The sequence below is a fragment of the Bidens hawaiensis genome, unplaced genomic scaffold, assembly GCF_021521415.1.
Source record: "Bidens hawaiensis isolate Kalapana, Puna unplaced genomic scaffold, B.hawaiensis_p1.1 tig00003961_1, whole genome shotgun sequence".
Classification (NCBI taxonomy): Eukaryota; Viridiplantae; Streptophyta; class Magnoliopsida; order Asterales; family Asteraceae; genus Bidens; species Bidens hawaiensis.
In genome coordinates, this window is record NW_027491228.1 from 1,709,777 (window position 1) to 1,725,957 (window position 16,181).

At 34.3% G+C, this 16,181-nt stretch overlaps 2 protein-coding genes across 2 annotated transcripts; one reads left to right on the top strand and one right to left on the bottom strand.

The window, feature by feature from the left end:
- Positions 1 to 1,081: 1,081 nt before the first annotated feature.
- On the bottom strand, positions 1,082 to 6,054 carry LOC143624796 (ornithine aminotransferase, mitochondrial-like). Its single transcript, XM_077095329.1, has 10 exons — positions 5,835 to 6,054; positions 4,899 to 5,007; positions 4,575 to 4,805; positions 3,722 to 3,881; positions 2,893 to 2,948; positions 2,668 to 2,820; positions 2,471 to 2,568; positions 1,802 to 1,882; positions 1,445 to 1,678; positions 1,082 to 1,335 (listed from the first exon to the last, which is right to left on the bottom strand). The coding sequence occupies exons 1-9, from the start codon at positions 5,984 to 5,986 to the stop codon at positions 1,606 to 1,608; spliced, it is 1,113 nt and encodes a 370-aa protein (XP_076951444.1). The 5' UTR covers positions 5,987 to 6,054; the 3' UTR covers positions 1,082 to 1,335; positions 1,445 to 1,605.
- Positions 6,055 to 8,280: 2,226 nt separating this feature from the next.
- LOC143624779 (pentatricopeptide repeat-containing protein At1g30610, chloroplastic-like) lies at positions 8,281 to 14,567 on the top strand. The gene is made up of 10 exons (XM_077095317.1): positions 8,281 to 8,641; positions 8,807 to 9,278; positions 9,404 to 9,595; positions 9,727 to 9,808; positions 9,905 to 10,096; positions 10,263 to 10,376; positions 11,354 to 11,444; positions 11,518 to 11,675; positions 13,016 to 13,447; positions 14,191 to 14,567. Exons 1-10 carry the CDS (start codon positions 8,281 to 8,283, stop codon positions 14,545 to 14,547), a joined length of 2,451 nt encoding a protein of 816 aa, XP_076951432.1. The 3' UTR covers positions 14,548 to 14,567.
- The last annotated feature ends 1,614 nt before the right edge of the window (positions 14,568 to 16,181 follow it).

The window sequence follows — 16,181 nt, forward strand, 5'->3', positions numbered from 1 at the left end:
AAGTTTGTGAGATAGATGTGAAGAAAAGAGGGGAGAGAACATAGGAGAGAGAATGCGTTTGATAATCCATTTACCATTTAAAGTCTAAAAAACATCATCAAAAATCACCCTGGTGATGCTCTTATAGGTACATTACACAGGTAAATCACATAAATGGTTTATATGTTTTGCAAAAGGTTATGGATATAGTATGAGTATAAAAAATGCAATAATGGTCCCGGTGGTTTGAACTCTTCGTGAATTTGTCCCTAATTTAGACGACGAAAAAAAATATCTGCTAAGATAAAACCCTAGCTTAGACGAAAGAAAAAAAAATATCTGTAAGAACTTTAAGAAAAATACATTATCCATTATTAGTACATTTTTTAAGAACGACAACTTTCTTTTTGTGTTTAGGTCACACTCTCCAACTTATAGAGTCTCGTTGCCCAACTTTGACCAGACTATATTGTCTTAACCAGACCCACGCTGGCTTCAGAGTTTGGCTTGGGTGTTCCCTCGGGAAACTATACCGTCGACGGTCACTTGACAGTCGTTGTGTCGCCACAAGAGCATAACCCTCTGTCGTAACACATGATGGGAGTGGGATCGGGATCTGAACTGACAACCTCGCAAGGCCTAACTCAAATCTTTAATTGTCAGTATCCATCTAAAGTAACACAAGTGGGAATCGTACTTGGGTCTCCATTAAAGAACCCAAGTCTTCCTACTACTAGGTCAAGAGAGAGAGAGAGAGATCCATTATTAATACCTAATCACCTACCCCTTACCCAAAGCCAATAATACACTTATTTTTCTTTCTCTTCTGCATCTTTCTTCGGTTGGCGATGATTACTAGTGACGGATCTAGAAGAAAAATTAAAGGGTATGCCGAAATATTGTTTGAACACCCACCCCCTCCCCACAACCTCATTAACTAAACAAGTTGTTACGAATATGTTAAACATGCTAACAAGGGGTCGTGTTTAAGTGTGCCAAACAACCCGTAAAAAATGTCTAGTCGTGTTCAAACGGAGTGGCATTTGTTCGACTCAAATATCAATCCGAACCGAACAATAACAATCCCATAAACTATTGACCTTTTAATTAGATAGGGTATGCATATTATGTATCAAGATCATTTAGAAAATGAGTTATTAAAGAGAAAAAAACTACATGGTTAAAATAAACCTAGCATTGAGATAGTGTCATTAAACATACAACTCCCGTCCACAACGGTCACACGTATCTCGATCTTTCGGGGATGCTGGCTCAGGCTTCTCCTTCACCAGTTTGGGGAGATCGTGTTCCAAAACATCATGAAACGCTTTAGCTCCTTCCTTAATCTCGTCCAAACTATAAAATACAACATTTATGCCAACTTGTCATTAAATTATCGGATTTAATTACAACATACTTTCACAAATTTACCAGTAACAATTAACTAGAAAGTAATCATATCTACCTGATGGAAAGGGGAGGAGTTAACCGAATAGTAGCATTATGAGTCGGTTTTGCAAGAACTCCTCGTCCTTTCAGTTTGATACAAAGATCATACGCGGTTGCAGGGTATAAAGACTTGCTAATTAGCTCCACCGCGTTAAATAATTCTTTTCCTCTAATTTCCTACACAGTTTCGGGAAATTGTTGCTGAGTTTTTGTTAATAATCGCCTCAACTCCTCTCCCATTTCAGCAGATCTGAAGCAGATAACAAACACACGGGTTATTAAAAAGAATTAACAGAATCAGTGTGTTTAGATATGTGTTTTGGAAGTGATTATGCAATGTTAAATGATTCAAATCAAACAATAACTTTATTACCTCTCAGCAAGTTTCTCGTCTTGTATCACTTGCAATGATGCAATGGCAACAGCACTGGCCAATGGATTTCCTCCAAATGTACTAAAGTTTAACAAAAAAATATGCATGTTATGTGTTAGTTATTATGAAAATATATAAATCAGAAATCATTATTTTATACATATATAATACGCCTGCAACCGAACTGAACATTCAGATAACAATTTGTGAACCATAGCAGAAAGTTTGTTTATTTAATAAACGAATAAACATGAGCGCGTGTCTTGTTCGGTCATTAATGTTCGTGAACGTTCTATTTATGTTAGTTAGTTTACGTTTATTTAAGTTCGTTTGCCTTTGTTATTATATTATTATATTCATTTAAAACTTTTTGACCCACAACTTAGTCTAGTTTTAATTAGTTTTAATAAATGTTTAGGCCCAACTACTTTTATTTCATTTTAGCTCAGTTAGGCTCGTTTGCTTACATTCGTGAACCGTTCGTTTATATAGTTAACAAACGAACATAAATGAGAGCACGAACGTGCCCGTTTTTTTAATGAACAAACATGAACATGAAGACCCCTTTCATCTTCGATCAATTGTTTGGTTAAATGTAAACGAATAAACACAAACATGCTTGATTCTTGTTTGTACGGTTCGCTTACAAGCCTAAATTATATAACATACCTCCCATGCTCCCCTGGTTGTATGCAAAGCATAACATCTTTATCTGCAAGAACTGCACTTACCGGTATCACTCCACCACCCAATGCTTTCCCTAATATCTGAATCAAAATAAATACAACACAAGAATTTTAATATTATCACTTAGTATTTCATCTGATAATTAAATTGAAATTAAAAAAAAAAGAAGAAGACTTTACAATGACATCGGGGCGTACACCTTCCCAGTCACACGCCAATATTCTCCCCGATCGTGCTAATCCACTTTGTATTTCGTCTGCAATCATTAATATGTTATGTTTTGAGCAAAGCTCTCGGACCGCCTTTAGGTAACCATCTGGAGGAACTATAACCTGTAAAATAATATATTATATTTTATCGGTTTAGAATAAAAAAAAATAACAGAAAATAGTGAAATTACATACCCCGGCCTCGCCTTGTATGGGCTCAAATAGAAAACCAGCTATGTGTTCTCCGTGCTCTGCACATATCATATAATGATTGATCAACAGCATTAAGAATCATATTAACAAGAGGTGTTATATGGTAGATGAACAAAATTCGACCGATTTATAAGTGGGTCAATTTCGGTTGTGCTTTTATCTAAAACGGGCCAAATCAGCATATTCAGATTTAGGCTATTTGTGTGCATGGGTCGGTTTTGGGCTCAATCGAACCAAAAACTGAAAATTCGGTTTTTTAGTTTTTAAAAAGCGTTCGATTTCGATTTTTTTGGTTTGTGTCCATCTCTGTTAGGTCTCGTTTTTTGGGTTTTACCACTTTGGCTTGAAATTTTTGGGCCGGTTTTTTACCGAAAATAATGAATTTGTGTCTAAATCCTTTTGTTAATTAATAATTGATTATTATACAATTGGGATGAAATAAATGGGTTACACTATATACTAACTCTAATAATTACTAGCATTAAAAAATGAAAACAAAAATCCATACATTCGGTTAGGTTATTCGGTTTTAATTACATGCAAAACCGAAACCGAACCAAAATTATGGTTTTTACAAAAACATAAAACTAAAACCTTGTATTTTCGGTTACAGACCGATACTTCCGGTTTCATGCAGACCATTTATTGCTATAATCATGGCGGCTAACCAGTCATTAGGTCAAGCCAACACAGCTCATTTCAACGTGTACAAAAAAAAATTGCGTTTTAAAACCGGCCCTGTTTTGACTCACTACCAAACCCTCCCATCTTGCCACCTCTATAAATTGGAAACGCAACAACAATGAAAAACCTTCAAAAAGTTTCGTAAGAGCAGCTTCGTCTCCAAAGTCAACTTTAAGTTGACCAGGTAACAATGGCCAAAATCCACGAGTGGCATCATTATCACAGCTCATAGAAATAGCTCCCATTGTACGACCATGGAAGCATCCGCAACATGACACAATGATAGCCTGAACATATAACAAACAAGATTGTAAACAAACTGAATGGAGCATGCTCATTTTCGTTTGTTTAACTTAACCGAGCAAACAGTCGAACACGAATCATTAAACGAACTGGGTTTTCTTGTTTGTGTTCCTTCGTTAAGAAAATGAACACTTTCATTTCATTTATGTTTATTTATTAATAGAACGAACGGTTCACGAACTTAAATGAACACTTACAGCTGAACATATATGAGCGTGCATGATTGAGCCAAAACTAGTTAAAAGTAATGTGAAGAACAATGTGTTACGCCTAAAACATTAGTACTACACTAAGTTGAAATAGGCCAAAAAAATTTAAATGAATATATTAATGAATGTAAAGTAAAAAACTTAAACAAACGTAAACTAACAAACATACACGAATTTAAATGAATAACATTCATGAACATAAATGAATGAGATCGAGACGTAGCTCATGTTCATTTGTTTAACTAAATGAACAAAGTTTTTTGTTCATGTCCTATTTGTTAAATAAATAAACAAACTTCCAGCTGAATGGAAGCTGAACGGGAACTGTTGACTAAACGGTCGGTTCATTTAAAGACCAAAAAAACTAACTAAAATATAGTAATTAGTGAAAGCTTATAGAGTCCATATAGTTCTAAAAGAATATCGATGGAAATAAAATTTACATATAAATTAGTACAGACTTAATACCTTATCTTTGGGAATTCTTTTCTTCTCATAACCCCACTTTCTTGCGAGCTTTAAAGCGGTTTCTACTCCTTCTGCACCAGTGTTCATGGGAAGAACCATATCATATCCAAATAACTTGGTCAAATACTCTGCAAATACCGGAAACTTGTCATTGTAGAACGCTCTAGAGCTTAGAGTTAGTGTTTGTGCCTGATCGGTTAATGCTTTCATGATCTTTGGATGGCAATGTCCCTGCAACAAACACCAACTTAATACCCTTTTGATCCAGTAACGAAATAATAAAAAATTCATAAACAACGTGTAACGATTACGAGTGCATTTCACCTGATTAACTGCAGAGTAAGCTGCAAGGAAATCGAGATATTTATTGCCTTCGGGATCCCAAATAGCTGACCCCTTTCCATGAGAAAATACTACAGGGACCGGATGATAACTAGAAAACACCAAATTAAGTATATAAATCAACAATATCAATTTGTTTAAGAACAAATTGATATAACTCACAAAAACGAAAAACACATAAACAAGCAAAAATTGGATAACTACCCATTATATTACTCAAAAACCTCTTTTACACATAACTCGTGTTTCTCTTAATGAAACCCTAACTCGGTCCATTGGATAACAAATCTAAGCTAACAAGAAATCCTAATGACCGTCATTAAGAAACCAATTAAACCCCATAAGGGTGCAAGCGTGCCGAGCTGAGCCCAAGGTCGAATCATTTTGACTTACGAGAGCTTGAGCTCGGATAATTTCGAGCTCTTTTCCTAAAGCTCGAGCTTGTTTATTACTTAATAATTAATTTATGTATGTAAATTATATTAAAAAAAAGAACCTTAATTGAGGCTAAGTTCAGCCCGAGCTTCTATGCGGTAACTTAAATGAGCGAAAGCTAGGATTGAGCTCGAGTGGGGTACCTAAACGAACCAAAGCTCGGCTGTTCAGTGTCAAATTAATACATAACAGTCCAAAAGAGTTCAAACTTAAAAAAATACACTAGGCTCGTTAAGGCTTGCGCTCGAGCTCAATAACTAAACTAGCTTTATTTGAGACTCCGGCTCAATAAGGCTTGGCTGATTTCAAGCCTTTTATCGGTCCAATCTCCGGTAGCTCACGAGCGGGTCAACCCGTTTGCACCCCTACTTGGGCCATACAACAATTATCTAAATATTATGAAATGATGGCACCACGAATGCAATTTCTAGCAAAATCCACATAATCAACGGATAATTGGATAGAGATAAATATAGGGCGTACTTGTGGGCGCTGTAATCATGTTCTAAATCGATAAGGTGCCGAGACGACGCGGTCGAAGAGGCCGTGCGTTCGGTTATGGTTCCGAACCGTCGAAAGCTTCCAGTGTTCTTGATTCTGTTTGATAAAAGTTGCAAAGAGATTCTGCTCGCCATATGCAGCTTTTACAAAATTGGGTTGCGGATATTTGGATCGGAAAGTTTAATTAGAGGAATTGGAAGATGGGTTTTACACTGGTTTATGATTTGATTGATTGATCGATATCAATTTGGAAGATGAAGGTGGAGTGTGTTCATGAAACGCTATTATCCAAAAGGTACCATGGATGTGTGAATCCTAGTCACTGTACGATAATAATGCGTGCTTAGTTTGGTGGCTGGTGAGTATACATAATAACCAGTTTTTAAAATGATTTTCTAATTTTGTCTATCTTTTACAAAGAATTCTTTAGAAACGTCCATTAAGAATTAAGAAAAAGACGGAACGACCTTTTTAGTAATACAAGACGACTAGTTCGTAAAGCTAATAAAAAACGAACATGTGCCCGTAAAGCTGAGGTGGCAACTGATTCGTGAGACAATCTAAGTGCAAACAAAGCAGTTGGCCCGACGACTGCATTCATGTCTATGTCATGACGAGTAAATCTTGTATCACGTTGTTAAAAACACGGGCCGACTAGTAAATTTTGTTGGACGACTAGATCATATCAGATGAAGATTTTGAGCATGCCGACTAGATTATATCAAAGCTAATGGGAGTGTTGTTAATGTTATAAAAAATTAGGGACGACTAGATCACGATACAAAAAAATCGGGACGACTAGATTATCATTTTAAAATGGTTTTAGTCACAGGTGTGTAATAAAAATATCATTTTAAAAATTGAAAAAATACTAATATTTATACTATAAATAGGTAAGAATCGGGATAGATGATATGAACCACCAAAATATACCCAAAACCAATATCCTTGCAAAATATTTTTATTAAGGCTCATTTAACAAATGAGCTCGAGTTTCACATATTAAGCTCAAATTAGCTGGTAAGCCTAAACAAGCATAATGATATATAAATTATGTTTGAAATAATAAAATAACATATATTGTAATATTACATATAGAAACTATAACTATAAATAAGTACTAGATTTTATCCCCCGTATTACGGATGTTGTTTTACATTATTTGTTTTTAATATTTATATATGTATATTTGGATTTTAATTTTATTTATTGTAAGAAAGTTAAAATTTAATATACTTTAGGTTTGACGATTAAATGGTTTCACAAATAAATGATATGTTATAATTTGGTTTAAAAATTATCTGGGTTTGATGATACCCATTAGCTATTTATTTTCTTTATTATAAATTTTTTTTCTTAATTATAAATAATATGTATTTTTTAAATAAAATAGGATATTAATTTCTAGTATATCCCTATTTTATAGGATTTTTATATCAAATATTTGATTAAATTAATATTTAATATAATGAGATGTTGTAACCCGTTTAAGAGCTATCTGGGTTTGGTGAGACATTTACCCGTGAATTCGGGTTAAATGCGTGAGAAGCCTTCATTTACAAATAAAGCAGATGACTTCAGAGAATGGTTGTTTTACATTTTTCGTTTTTTTAATATTTATTTTTTGGATTTTAATTTTCTTTATTGTAAGAAAATTAATAATATACTTAGGGTTTGATAATGAAATGGTTTCATAAATAAATGATATGTTATAACCCGCTTAAAAGCTATCTGGATTTGGTGACTCATGACAAGCTTATGTTTTTTTACTATAAAATTGTTTATTAATTATAAATAATATCTTTTTCTTTTTAAATTGGATATTAAATTTTAGTATATCCTTATTTTATAGGATTTTCATATCAAATAATTGGTAAGACTAACTTTTAATTTAATAAGATATTATAACCCGTTTAAGGTCTATCTGGTTTTGGTAAGACCCATACCCATGAATTTGGGTTAAATCAATGAGAGACATCCATTTAAAAATTAAGCAATCTGGTGGCTTCCATAAAAGGGGGAGCGACCACATCACGACACGTAGGATTTTACGGGTTTTGTTTATATATATTATAGATATATATAATAACAAAAATTAATAAATAATAAACAAGTTAAGTTTAAGACAAGTTTAAATTTGAAAAACTATTTATGAAACGAGCTCAAGCTTTAAAGATAGTTCTTTAATCGAGCTGAGTTCCGAAGCAAGCTCGAGTACGTGCACAAAGCCACAAACCAATTTAAAACTCAAAACCGGTTTAGTCAAGTTTCTAAGGTTGAAGCCGATTTCCTACCTGGTTACGATAACGAAACTATACCCATCCGACCCCGCCGGAGGTTTTGCCCGTGAATAAACCAAACCAAACCAAACCAAACCCAACCTTACCTTCTTCTCTACATCTTAACACCCATCGTTGCTTTGTATGTAATGACATTAACAACACTCCCATATCCCCAATTACCTTTCTTTCGTTTCCACAATAATGCAATCACACCTTCAGATTATCCACAGTTGGGTTTTAATGTCACCAGAAGAAGAATCAGAAAGGTTGCTATAGTGAGAGCAAACGTAATTGACAAAGAATATGAGTTCAAGCCTTCATTTGACGAGTATTTGAAAGCCATGGAGACTGTCAAAACTCGTAGAGACAAGCGTAAAACCCTAACGGAAACCCCACTGCCACCACCGGCAGGTGGAATTGAAGAAGGTGAGGTTAAGAAGACATGGGTTAGAAAGAAATTGGATGTTGAAGAAGGTGAATTGGGTGTAAAGGATAGACGCCCGGAAGGTGTTCGACGAAATGCCGGGTTTCGAGAACAGTGGTTTAATGTGATAAAGGTTTCTAAAGTTGAAATACATGAAAGAAATATGCTAAATTTGAACCAAAATGAAGTTATGACGAAATTGGATGTTAAAGAAGGTGACTTTGGTGCAAAGGGTAATCGCCTGGAAGGAGTTCGACGAAATGCCGACGCAGATTTTGAGTTTCGAGAACGGGGTTTTGGTATGAAAAGGGTTTCTAAAGATGAAGGAGTTGAGAGAATTATGCCAAATGTGAACCAAGGTGAAGTTGTTATGAAGAAATGGACACGGAAGAAACCGGATTCTAAAGACGGACAAATCGATACTGAGTTTCGAGAACAGAGGTTACCGGATTCGAACTTAGATGAAGTTGTGAAGAAATGGACCCGGAAGAAACCGGATGGTGAAGAAGCTGAAATGGGATTTAGGGGTTCTGAAATAAGTAATATTTCAAGTAAAAGTTTTGTCAAGAAACCGAGTCGGAAAAGTGGGAATGGTAGTTTTGATGATGTGGAGATAGAAAGAGCGGCGTTTAAATCATTAGAGGAATTTCCAGATGTTTGTGATCAACCGAGGGTCTCACGAGTTGATATGGACGAAAGAATCCAAAAGTTAGCGAAGAGGTAGATAATAATACTGACTTATGATGATTACTAATGATTTAAAGGAACACATTTGAATTATTGTTGCATGTTTGTTTGGTTAGTATTCGTTATCGTGTTTAAACAATTTGAATGCAACTTTACAGTTTGAATGGTGCATCGATCGACACTCCCGAGTGGAATTTTTCTAAGATGATGAGAAGTGCAAAGATCAGATTTGCGGATTTTTCGATTATAAGACTTATACAGATCTTAGGAAATTATGGCAATTGGAGGCAGGTGCTTCAAGTAATTGAGTGGATGCAAGCACGAGAACGCTTTAAGTCAAACAGAATAAGGTTTGACTTTTAGTGAATGAACTTGTAACTTTAAATATTTATCCAGTGTGTTAAACATACATGCTTTGACTTTTGACGATAATTGAAAACAATATGATGGTTAATATGTGTTGTTTGTGTTTGCAATTTAGAAATATTTACACTGCTGCCCTTGATGCCCTTGGGAAGGCAAGGAGACCCGTGGAAGCACTCAACATGTTTCACACAATGCAGGTGTCACTTTGCTTTGATCGAGCTTAATGCATGTATTTGATAAAACATTAGATGAATTGATTATTCATTTTTTTATTTGTTTGTAATATTTTGCAGCAACAAATGGCTTCATATCCAGATATTGTAGCTTATCATTGTATTGCAGTCACCCTTGGTCAAGCGGGTCACATGAGGGAACTTTTCCATGTGATTGATTCCATGAGATCTCCTCCCAAAAAGAAACTAGCTATTGGTGTTCTTCAAAAATGGGACCCACGACTCGAGCCAGATATTATAGTCTACAATGCTGTGAGTATTTGCATCTCTCATATTTTCTATACAAGTTTTCACTTTTTCACATCCTAAGTATCCGTGCATCAATTGTTGAAATTCGTAGATGATTACTAGCCTCATGGTAATCAAATTTGGAGTATGTGAGAACAAAATGATTATGTGTGTAAACATGTGTTTGTAGGTGCTAAATGCGTGTGTACGACAAAAAAATCTAGAAGGTGCGTTTTGGGTATTGCAGCAGCTAAAGCAACAAGGCCTACAACCTAATAGCATAACATATGGACTTGTAATGGAGGTATTGTTTTAATCTCTTGTCCACCAGCATACATGCACATACAGGGTAGAGTTGTTGGCAGAACACAGTTTTTGCGAGAACAAAATAAATCATAAATTTTTCTACGTGTGTGCACGGTTCGGTTATTAGCCTCAACCGAATTAATCAATCGGATTTCGGTTAATTGGTTTGGTTCATTTCGCTAGTTTTGTCGGTTTTTGGTTCAGTAAATTTCGGTTAATAACCAAATTAAAACCTGGGCTAAAATTTTTGCTTAGAAATGCATGAAATGGATGCATGAATACATGAAATGAAGGTATAAATACATGAAATGGAGATATAACTACATAAAATGGAGGTATAAATACAAGAATTAGTGATATAAAACATGAAATTGAGGTATACAAGCTAGAAATATATGAAAACATGAATACTTCGGTTCGGTTAATTTCGGTTAACCGAGACTTCTAAAATTTTCCAACCTTAAGGTTTTTTAAAATACAAGAAAATAGTTAAATTGCAATGCTTATTCATCTCTCCTTAAATTCAAAATAGTATGAACAAATTTCATGTGTATATAGAACCTACAAATGTGTAAGTCATGTGCAGGTTATATTACCTACACATAACTTACATGTGTGTAAATAAATGGTTAAAATTAAAAAAAAAATATGAACAAATTAATTTGATTGTTTTTTTTTATGTAACACACACATTTGTGTATAAGAAGGACAAGAATACAAGATATAGAAAATATGAACCGTTGAGCAAAAATTAGTTAATTATGTTTGTTCTTTTTTGTTCTCACAATAATTTGGTGTTGCATAATTGTCTTATTTTTCATTATTAAATCAATAAGTACAAGTGTTTTAAGAGGTTCTCACAGTTCTCTATATAAACTGGTTATGTATTGGACGACCTCTATGCATATACTATAGACTATATGATATAAATATAATTTTTTTTCATGATAATTAACTCCTGGTCTTTGGATGTAGGTAATGCTGGCATGTGAAAAGTATAATCTGGTACACGAGTTTTTCAAAAAGATGCGGAAATCATTTATTCCAAATTCTTTAACTTATAAAGGTAAGTCACAGGAGTCTTTTCATCCTTATCGCATGTTGCATGTTTTTATAATTTTTTTAATTTCGTTTTGTAGTTCTTGTGAATACATTATGGAAAGAAGGCAAAATTGATGAGGCAATTCTAACCGTTAAAGAAATGGAAAAACGAGGAATAATCGGTTCCGCAGCCCTCTATTATGACCTCGCCAGATGCCTTTGTAGTGCAGGAAGACACGTGGAAGCTATTGTGCAAGTAAAAATCTATTTATATTTTTATTCTTAAAATAATGACAGTTTTTTGTTTTTTTTATTTAAAACAATTTCACATATATCCTTCTAAAAGTTCAAAATTTCATATGCATCCTTTCTAAACACTAAATATTTTGTATGCCATATTAAATAAAATAAAATCAATTACTTAATAGTAGTCTGTTGAGTAAATAGGCTTGTAAATGAACCGAACGTTTAGCGAACTGATCCTGAGCCATTCGGTAGGAAGTCCGTTTATTTAATAAATGAACGAACACGAACAACATTGTTTGTTCATTTTGCTGAACGAATGAACATCAACACATGTGTCGTTTGTTCATTTATATTCATGAACGTTTGTTTACACACTAGTTATTAAAAGCCCCCGCTTCTTGCGCCTAGGCTCATTTTTCAGGCAAGGCTTAATAAATGCGCTTCTAGTTTAGGCGAGCGCTTCGGCGTTGTCTATGCCAAGTGCATGAGAAGATAGAAGCCGAGCAAAAGAAATGCAAAGGTGCTATTAAAACATAGATCTAGGAGAGGTCAAACTTCAAAGGCATTATATTGATGCATTTTGTTATTCAAGTTTTGGAATTACATTTGAATCTTAGACTATTTTCGAACTTTTGGTACTAATTAGATGATATTAAATGCTATATAATACCTTTTGTTTATTTTATTTGAAGAATAGCATTATCTTTCATATACATAATATATTTTTAATTTTTTATTTAAGTGCACTTTTTTTTTTCTTCAGGCCCTCGTTTTTTTTGCGCCTTGCCCCTAGGCCTTAGGTGAGGCCTATGTGCCTTGACTGCGCCTCGCGCATTTGATAACTATGATTTACGCTCGTTTATTTGAATTTGTTTATGTTCGCTACTTTACGTTCGTTTATGTTTGTTAGTCTATGTTAATGTTTTTGGGGGAATACCTTCGTATATATATTTATTTAAATTTGTTAGGTCATTTGTTTACATTTAAGAACTATATGTTTATACTGTTAATGAATGAACATGAACAAATATGAACAGTTGAACACATTGATTTTCTTAACGAATGGACAAGAAGAAGAAATCCCTGTTCGTTTAATTGTTCGTGTTCGATCGTTTGTTCAGTTAAAGTTAAATGTGTCCCTTCGGTTCATTTACAAGCCTCTGAGTAAACGAATACATCATCTTTTGCTGAGATTATTCATAGTAACGTCGTATTGTCTTTGTTAGTTCAGTGAAGTATTTGAATTCTTATATGTTTTATTTATGGTATGATTTAATTTGATATTTCTAAACTGACTCAATAATAGTATTTATTATTAATTTATCATTTTTGCATTTTGTGATACCATAGATTGAAAAGATATGTAAAGTTGCAAATAAACCCTTGGTGGTGACATATACCGGTTTAATTCAAGCGAGCTTGGACTCCGGGAAAATCGAGAGTGTAACTTACATATTCAAACATATGCACAAGTTTTGTTCACCGAATTTAGTTACATATAATATTATGCTCAAAGGGTACCTCGATCACCATATGTTTGACGAAGCAAAACAATTGTTTTATAAGCTATTGGAGAACGGGAATCATGCTACAAGTAAAGTTGATTACAGGCATGTTGTTTTACCGGATATTCATACGTTTAATTTGATGTTAGACGCGTGTTTGGTGAATCAAAAGTGGGATGATCTTGAATTTGTTTACATGAAAATGCTGCAACATGGATATTACTTTAACGCAAAACGTCATTTGACTATGATTCTCGAAGCCTGCAAAGCTGGAAAGGTATTTTCTATTAATATTCTGTTCATTTTATTTAATTTAATCTTTTTCATAACATATTGACAAAAGGCTATTTTGCTAAATGATATGTGGGCATCAAATTTTACTTTTGAGGTTAACTGAACTATGTTTATAGTTACTAAATCGATATGATTTCTCTAGGTCGTAAAGAATATTGTGAGTGCACAAAATTTCATGATAGAATCGAAAGTTTTCTTTTTGGATTTTATTACAACACATATCCTTGGACTCGAAAAGTCACACCTTTGACTTTTGAGGTCGACTGGACTATGTTTACAAACACGAAATTTGATACGATTTCTTTATGTTAATAAGAAAATTGCAAAAATGCATAAACTTTATGATAATGTAAAAATTCATAAACTTTACGATGATATTATTATTGACATTCGAGAAAGCTTTCTGTTTAGTTTTTATTACAACCCATTTCAATCTTGGACTTGAAAAGTCATACCTTGACTTTTGAGGTCAACTGCATTATGTTTATAAGTTTCTTAACAAGAATTTGATATGATTTCTTTAGGTTATCAAGAAAAATTGTGAGTGCGCAAACTTTATGATGTATCGACATTTGACAAAGTTTTCTGTTTAGTTTTTAAAACAACCCATATCAATCTCGGACTTAAAAAGTCATACCTTTGACCTCAAAAGTCAAACTTTACTTCTTTAGCATGATAAAAACAACTATTAACTGTAAATTGATCCATTTTGTATCAATTTTGCAGGTGAATCTGTTAGAAACAACATGGAAACATTTGATTGAAGGGGATCAAATCCCGCCACCACCTCTTGTTCAAGAAATGTTTTGTATGAAACTGAAGCAAGAGAATTATGATGCTGCTTTCTCTTGTTTAATATGTCTTCCTTCAACCGAATCACATAAATATTCTCGGATTTCGTGGGTGACCCGTTTCAAAGATAACCCCAAACTTTTCCGGGAAGAAATGCTTCTAAGGGTAATAGATAGGGTAAATACTTTATCGATCGGAAATGAAGAACCGAATATAATTCTTTTGAATCTGTTGAAATCTTGTAAAGAAACTCTCAAGGTGTTAAAGGTAGAAGAGGTTGTTATGTTGTAAATTATTGATGTGCTAGAATGTTAGAGAAAACCTAATGATCTTTTATATCATTATGATAATATGAATACATAGGTGATCAGAATTTTAAATAGTTGTGTGGACCTTACAGGAGTGTCTCCTCTTGTCGGGCTCAGGAACCGCGGATTTGTTGTGGGTCAGGCTGCGTTGAAGGCCGAATCGGGCAAAGTTGCCAAACACGAGAAAGCCTGTTTAGAAAATCAACATGTGTTTCTCCCTTTTGCTTTTGATACATTTGGGTTTCTGGCACCGGAGGCCGTGAATTTTCTAAACAGGGTTCAGCGTGTCGTTCATGGTACTTTGTCGTCTCCTACGACCCAACGCTTTGTTTTTAGTAGAATTGGTTTTGCTATTCAAAAGGGGGTTGCGGCGCAGCTTGTTGCCCGTTTGCCTGTCACTTTATTGTAATCGTTTTGATTTTAATGATAAATGAGCATGTTAACTTTAAAAAAAAAATAAAATAGTTATGATAAATAGTAATTTTTTAAACTCTTGAAAGTCATAGAACGCTATGAATTAAATTGAAAGTGTAGAAAACAAATTATTGGAAATTATTCGGTAAGCCGCTTCGGTTAGGTGTAATCCATCCCAACCTACAAACGTATCCGGGTTGGCACAGTTGAAATTCCATCTCCGCATGCCATTGATAAGTTGACCTTATACTGCCCTCCATCTCTGCATTTCGCCTTCAAGGCACCATTCGTGAATCCTAAAACATGCAATAAACACGAACTAGTAATGGGGAATTGGGGATGATAATTCCTTTAAAGCTCCATTGGTGAATCCTAAAACATGTAACAATTCGAGGCTCGGATCTCACAATTGGTATCAGAGCGGGTTAACCAAATCATTCAGACTAACCGCTGAATATTTGAGTTAGTTGCTGCTGAATAGTTGCTGATGCGCTGAACTTCGCGAATAGATATGAACTTTTGCTGCTTCATTGCTGATTTGGTTATTTCACATGTACTTATTTCAGATTTTGATGTATTATTCACAGACAATCAGACCATTCATGAGCAGCTACAGCAGTGTATCGTCAAACAGTTATGTAATATTGGTCTCGAATAGTTATGTGATTAGTCATGAGAAGCTATGATTATTGTTCGAGCAACTAGAGCAGTTGCTGATATGATGAAGATTTATGAGTTGCTGCAATGTGTTCGTACAGTTGCTGCTATATTTTGAGTTCTCGAACAGTCGCTTATTGAAAATACAAGCCACTAACAGAAATATGTTGTTGCTGTAGATACACGTCAGAGACGATACTAAACTATTAAGACTGCAGCTGCTGAAATCATAAACGAGTACTTAATATGCACCTATTGATACATTTTGATATGCCGCTGATCTGGTTATTTTCGAATAGTTGTTGACATGTAATTCACGAGCAAATAATCAGCAGGGGTAATATGGGGCGAAATGGTAAATTTTGTTGTTGACATGTAATTCACCAGCCAAGTCCCTTTGGTCTTGTGTTGTTCTTTTGAGGAAGATAAATCAATTTTCCGTTGAAGACTTTTTACAAGATTCATCAACTGCTTTTGATTTTCCATCAGCACTTTATTTTCAGCATTTTGTGAAACAATTGTTTGACTCGTTGAAAAAACTGTTTG

Bases quoted from the DNA above. Each gene is read 5' to 3' on its own strand.
- LOC143624779 (XM_077095317.1), top strand. From the start codon at position 8,281: ATGACATTAACAACACTCCCATATCCCCAATTACCTTTCTTTCGTTTC. The intron at 9,279-9,403 runs GTAGATAATAAT...GCAACTTTACAG, and splicing joins ATCCAAAAGTTAGCGAAGAG to TTTGAATGGTGCATCGATCG. The intron at 13,448-14,190 runs GTATTTTCTATT...TCAATTTTGCAG, and splicing joins AAGCCTGCAAAGCTGGAAAG to GTGAATCTGTTAGAAACAAC.
- LOC143624796 (XM_077095329.1), bottom strand. From the start codon at position 5,986: ATGGCGAGCAGAATCTCTTTGCAACTTTTATCAAACAGAATCAAGAAC. The intron at 4,806-4,898 runs GTGAAATGCACT...TGTTTGTTGCAG, and splicing joins CTTACTCTGCAGTTAATCAG to GGACATTGCCATCCAAAGAT. The intron at 3,882-4,574 runs GTATTAAGTCTG...TTATATGTTCAG, and splicing joins AAAGAATTCCCAAAGATAAG to GCTATCATTGTGTCATGTTG.